Source organism: Tupaia chinensis, unplaced genomic scaffold, assembly GCF_000334495.1.
Source record: "Tupaia chinensis unplaced genomic scaffold, TupChi_1.0 Scaffold000067_1, whole genome shotgun sequence".
In the NCBI taxonomy this organism is placed as follows: Eukaryota; Metazoa; Chordata; class Mammalia; order Scandentia; family Tupaiidae; genus Tupaia; species Tupaia belangeri.
In genome coordinates, this window is record NW_006159526.1 from 669,936 (window position 1) to 675,793 (window position 5,858).

Here is a 5,858-nt window from a genome sequence, read left to right on the forward strand (position 1 = left end):
CATCTGGTGTCTCTCAGAACCTGTGAGTCTTGTCTCTTCTGCCGGGTCTCACTGTCTCTCGCACCCATGTATCTCTGGGTCTCTGTCCCTGAGCGGCCTCTGTCTGGCTTCTGATTGCTTCTGTCTCTGTCCACGTGCCCGTCTCTGTGGGTCTCCCTGCTTCCGTTTCTCTGTGCCTTTTCATCTCTGTGGGTCTCTGCCTTTGTCCTGTCGGGCCTGCCCAGCTTTCCTGTGTGTCTGCCGCTTGCTCTGCTGTCTCTGCGCTCCTCTCGTTATCTCGTTCTCTGTCTCTCTCGGTCTGTCCCTGCAGGTCTTTCAGTGTACCCTTCTGTCTTATTGTTCGGTTTCATTTCTCAGTCTCCTTCTGTACCCTTATCTCTCCATCTCTCCAAAGCTGTTTCTCTCCCCCCGATCTCTCACTCTCATTGCCGTATGGTGTTCTTCTCTATCTCTGCCTCGGGTGTCTCTGTGTGTATCTCTTTATTTTTCTTAAAGTATTTACTATTATTAATATTATTTTAATTTGCTGTAGGGCCTCTCACCAGAGAGAGACAGAGAGAGAGAGAAAGTGAGAATGCAAGCCACCAGGCCTGGGATTCGAACCACAGATGGCCATGTGGAAGTCTAGTGCCTTACCCACCACACTACCAACTGGCCCTGCATGTGTCTCTTTAACCTCTGGTACTTTATGTCTCCCTAGCTCTCTAGCGCTCGACTACCTCTCCCCAAGTCTAGCTGAGTTTCTGTCTCTCTGGGTTCCTGTCCTCCAAGGCAGTGTCTGTAGGGATCTCAGAGCTCAGACCATCTCCGAAGGTCAGCGTTTTTCACCTCCGTCCTTTCTTCTGTCTCTGTGTCTCTTATCTGCACCACCTAGCTGAATCTTCTGGCACTTTGCGTGTCGTTCTCCTGTTTCAACATGTCTTGCCGGTCTCTGTCTGCCTATCTCTCTGTATCTCTCACTGTCTCACTCTGAGCTCCCCTCCCCTGCATCTCTCTCTAGAATCTTCCTCTCTGTCTCTCGCTGTCTCACTTTAGGATTTTCCTCTCTGTCTCTCTGTCTCACTCTATGATCTCCTCTATCTCTGTGTATGTGTGCATCTCTCTCCCCCAGTGTCTCACCCTGGGAACTCCTTTATCTCTGTGTCTGTACATCTCTCTCTCTCACTGTCTCACTCTGGGATCTCCTCCATCTGTGTGTGTGTACGTGTGTATGTGCTTCTCTCTGGGATCTCTTCTATGTGTATGTGTGTCTCTCTCTTTTTCTCACTGTCTCACCATGGGATCTACTCTGTATGTGTGTGTGTGTGTGTGTGTGTCTGTGTGCGTGCATCTGTCTGTCTCTCTCTGGCTGTCTCACCCTGGGATCTACTCTGTGTGTGTGTGTGTGTGTCTGTGTGCGTGCATCTGTCTGTCTCTCTCTGGCTGTCTCACCCTGGGATCTACTCTGTGTGTGTGTGTGTGTGTGTGTGTGTGTCTCTCTCTCTCTGTCTCACCCCGGGATCCACTCTGTGTGTGTGTGTGCCTGTGCGTGCGCATCTGTCTCTCTCTGGCTGTCTCACCCTGGGATCCATTCTGTGTGTGTGTGTGTGTGTGTGTGTGTGCATCTCTCTCTCTTTCTCTTTTGCTGTCTCACCCTGGGATCCACTCTCTGTGTACATGTGTACGTCTCTCTCTGTCTCTGTCTCTCTGTCTCATCATGGGATCTACGCTATCTGTGTGTGTGTCTCCCTCTGTCTCTCTTGCTGTTTCACCCTGGGATCCACTCTGTGTGTATGTGTTTGTGTGTGTGTTTCTCTCCTGCTGTCTTACCCTGAGATCTACTCTGTGTGTGTGTGTGTATGCGTCTCTGTCTCTCTCTCTTGCTGTCTTACCCTGGGATCCACTCTGTGTATGTGTGTGTATGTGTCTCTGTCTCTCTCTCTTGCTGTCTCACCCTGGGATCCACTCTGTGTGTGTGTGTGTGTATGTGTCTCTGTCTCTCTTTCTTGCTGTCTCACCCTGGGATCACTCTGTCTGTATGTGTTTGTGTCTCTGTCTCTCTCTTGCTTTCTCACCCTGGGATCCACTCTGTGTATGTGTGTGTGTGTGTGTGTGTATGTCTCTCTGTCTCTCTCTCTTGCTGTCTCCCCCTGGGATCCACTCTGTGTATGTGTGTGTGTGTGTGTGTGTATGTCTCTCTGTCTCTCTCTCTTGCTGTCTCCCCCTGGGATCCACTCTGTGTATGTGTGTGTGTGTGTGTGTGTATGTCTCTCTGTCTCTCTCTCTTGCTGTCTCCCCCTGGGATCCACTCTGTGTATGTGTGTGTGTGTGTGTGTGTATGTCTCTCTGTCTCTCTCTCTTGCTGTCTCACCCTGGGATCCACTCTGTGTATGTATGTGTCTCTGTCTCTCTCTCTTGCTATCTCACCCTGGGATCCACTCTGTGTGTATGTGTTTGTGTGTGTCTCTCTCTCCTGCATCTTACCCTGAGATCCACTCTGTGTGTGTGTGTGTGTGTGTGTGTATGCATTTCTGTCTCTCTCTCTTGCTCTCTCACCCTGAGATCCACTCTGTGTGTGTGTGTGTGTGTGCACACGCACCTCTCTCTGTCTCACCCTGGGATCTGTGTATATCTCTGTCCCTCTGGCTGTCTCACCCTGGGATCCACTCTGTGTGTGTGTGTGTGTGCATGCATGCGTCTCTCTCTGTCTCACCCTGGAATCTGTGTGTGTCTCTCTCTCGCTATCTCACCTTGGGATCCACTTTCTGTGTGTGCGTATGCATCTCTAGTTCTATCTTTGCTGTCACACTCTGGAATCTCCTCTATCTCTGTGTGTCTCTACCTCTCATTGTCACTCTGGAATCTCCTCTGTGTGTGTGTCTCTACCTCTCATTGTCACTCTGGACTCTCTGTGTGTGTCTCTCTCTCACTGTCACTCTGGGATTTCCCCTCTCTGGGTCCAGCGTGGCACCTGTCTTTCCAGCTCCAGGTCTCTCTGTGTCATTCGGTCTTCCCAGCCAGGCTCTTTCCTGGGCCCCACGGATGTCTAGCTCTGTCTCTTAAGGACCTGGTAACCCCTGGGAGACCTCCCAGGTCTGGCAGAAAGGGAAGAGGAAGTGCCCTCTGGATGTGGTCACGGCTGGGGCCAAGGCCCAGGACAGAGGCCCCAGGCTGGCAGCCTGGCTGGACGTGCTGCCAGTCCAGGGCCTTACCTGACAGGCTGTGGGCCCTGGCTTCCCCCCTGGGGTCTTGAGTACTGGACAGCGCAGCAGGGTCTTTGGAGGACAGAGTGGGAACTGGGTGGGATCGGGGTATGAAGGGCAAGAGGCAGCAGCCTAGGCCTGGCGGGAGCTGGATGTGGAACGAGGGGGAGTGGCTGCAGTTCCAATCTGGGGCCCGGGCAGATGGGAGGGCAGTGTCCAAGGCGGCAGGAGGGTGGGGCAAGGCCGGGTGCTTGCGGAGGGCCGCTGACAGATCCTGTGGGCCCAGGGCCAAGCTGGGATCCGGGGCTCAGCTCAGCTCAGCGCTAATCTCCTCGTGACCTTGGGGAGGGCCTGAGCTGCCTGCTGTCTGCCCCCAGACCCGGAGGCTAAGTGCAGGGGGCGGGTACAGGGAGGGGCTGCAGCCTGGAGGCCTGAGCGCCTCAGGAGGGGTACCAGGGTGAAGGGAGGTTTGGCCCCAGGCCAGCCCTGCAGCAGCACTGCAGTCTAAGAGAAGCAAGGAGGCTTGGGGGACAAGGAGGGTGCTCCTCCCCTCCCCCCCACTGTTAGGGGGACTCCCGGTCTCTGCAGATGGAGTAGGCCGTGGATGGAGCGATGTGGAGAGATAAAGTCAGGGGGTCAAGGCAGAGAAGGAGCAGGGTGGCGGAGATGGGGGGCCTGGCAGGTTTGATTAGAAAAAACAGCTGCTCACCCCTGAAATCTTAGGGAAGGCTGGGGAGATGGTGCTTGGTCCTCACAGCAGCTAGGAGTGGGGCCCAAACCCTGCATCCTGGGGGAGGAGGGACTGGGGGCCTGGACCTGCAGATGTGAGGGAGAAGGGGCTGGGGGCCTGGATCCCTGGGTCTGAGGAGGGAGGAGGGCTGGGGGCCTGGACCCTGGGCCTGGGGATGGAGGGGCTGAGGGCCTGGACCTTGGGTCTGGGGAGGGGCGGGGGCCGGGACCCTGGGCCTGGGTGAGGAGGGGCTGGGGCCTGGATCCCTGGGTCTGGGGGAGGAGGGAGGAGGGGCTGGGACACCAGGTCTCTGGCAGGGGAGCCTGGCCCCTGAGTGCCCTTGCCGTGACCAGACGCCCCGGGGGCGGGCTTCCATCTGCTGGCATGGTGAGCTGAGGCTTTCCCAGTCCAGGCAGGAGGCCCAGATGGGCGCACTGCGGGCGGGAGCACCTCGAGGGTGGGGGACACGCCTGTCTCGCTGTAGCCCGCCTCTGCGGCTCCTCGCCATTTTCCGTGCTGCCGCCTCTCCCTGACGCCCTCACCAGCCCAAGCGGCCTCTGCACTTGGCCAGACTCTCTCCCCTCTGGGTACCTGCGGCCTTAATCACCTCTAAGCATCCCCCCTCGGCCTGCCCTCTTGCCCTCTGCCTGTCTCTGGTAAGAAATGCCCATCCTTGTGTCTCTTCCTTCCAGACCCTGTCTCTTGCCGGTTCTCATTTTGTCTCTCCCAGTGTCTCTCCATGCCCATGTCTCACCTGTGTGTCTCCTTACCTTTCCACGTCTCTGTCTGTCTTTGTCTCTGTCTGTGTCCCTGTCTTTTTCTCTGTCTCTTCCAGGGTGTCTCTCCCTCTCTCTGTCCCTGCCCATTTCTGTCTGTCTGTACCTATTTCCGTTGTTCCGTCTCTCCCTCCCATGTCTGAGGGGTCTCTGCTTCTCTCGCTGTCCCACCTCTTTTCCCAAGACCCTCTTCCCTCCCTCTGAAGGCATTTAGCCTCTGTCCTCTCTCCAAATAGGCCCTGTCTGCCGGTCTCCCTCTACCCCACTTACCTGGAAGCCATCGCCGACTCCCCATCTCCAGCCCTCCCCCCAATTCTCCTCCCATCTCCCCTAATTCACCCCACCCCACGGATCTGCAGCCCCATCCCCCACCCCCATCCCTAGGCCCATCAGCCTTTATCCACCATCTTCTATCCCTCACTCTCCCATCCCGACCCCCTCTTCACCCTGCCTACCCCAACCCACTAGCCTCCTCCCCTCCCCTCCCCTCCCCATGGCTGCCCCAGACACACAGGGAGGACTCCAGGGCTGCAGCAGGGGTCAGGTGGTCAGCCAGGGAAGGAGGCGGCATCTGCTGGAGAGACTCACAGACAGGCAAGGACACACGGACAGGGAGGCAAGGGCATACCAGGCGTGCTCGCTCCCCCCACCACACAGTGGCACACAGGCACACTCCACCTCCCCGCCATTGCCCTCCTCCAGCCCCCATGTCTGCTTCCCAGATTAGGGGCCACACACCCCGGCAGCCCCAGGCCCTGCACTGCGGAGCCCCCCCACCCAGGCCTGGAAGGAGACAGAGAGGTCATCTCGTGTCCATTCCCACGCCTGGTGCACCCACTCGGCCAGGGGAGCAGGGGGCTTCGGCGTCCCCAGGCACACCAAGGCGAGCTCCCAGACACACCCAGACAGAGGCAGACTTTCAGACCCCGCCGGGCCTGACAGCCGCGCTCGCTCACGCACACGCACGCCAGCCACCGGCCACCGCACAAGGTCAGGCAGGTGCCAGGGGCCGGCCCGGGCCCCGCGGCCCCCGCACACAAAGCCACGCCAACATGCGCCACAGACCCCCGCGACCCAGGCGGCCCCCGCGCACCCTCCTGCCAGCCGTGCGGCCACGGGCCAGCCGGGTCAGCCGGCTCCCCGCGGCCCCCGGGCCCGCCCCCCCACGCC

The 5,858-nt window shown here is 58.1% G+C and overlaps 1 protein-coding gene across 1 annotated transcript in view; it reads right to left on the reverse strand.

Moving 5' to 3' along the window:
- ATP1A3 (ATPase Na+/K+ transporting subunit alpha 3) overlaps positions 1 to 4,969 on the reverse strand; it is a 27,586-nt gene extending 22,617 nt beyond the window's left edge. Inside the window, exon 1 of the mRNA XM_014582526.2 lies at positions 4,959 to 4,969. Within this exon, the coding sequence (XP_014438012.1) occupies positions 4,959 to 4,969 (11 nt within the window). The remainder of the gene's footprint in view (positions 1 to 4,958) is intronic.
- Positions 4,970 to 5,858: the final 889 nt, after the last annotated feature.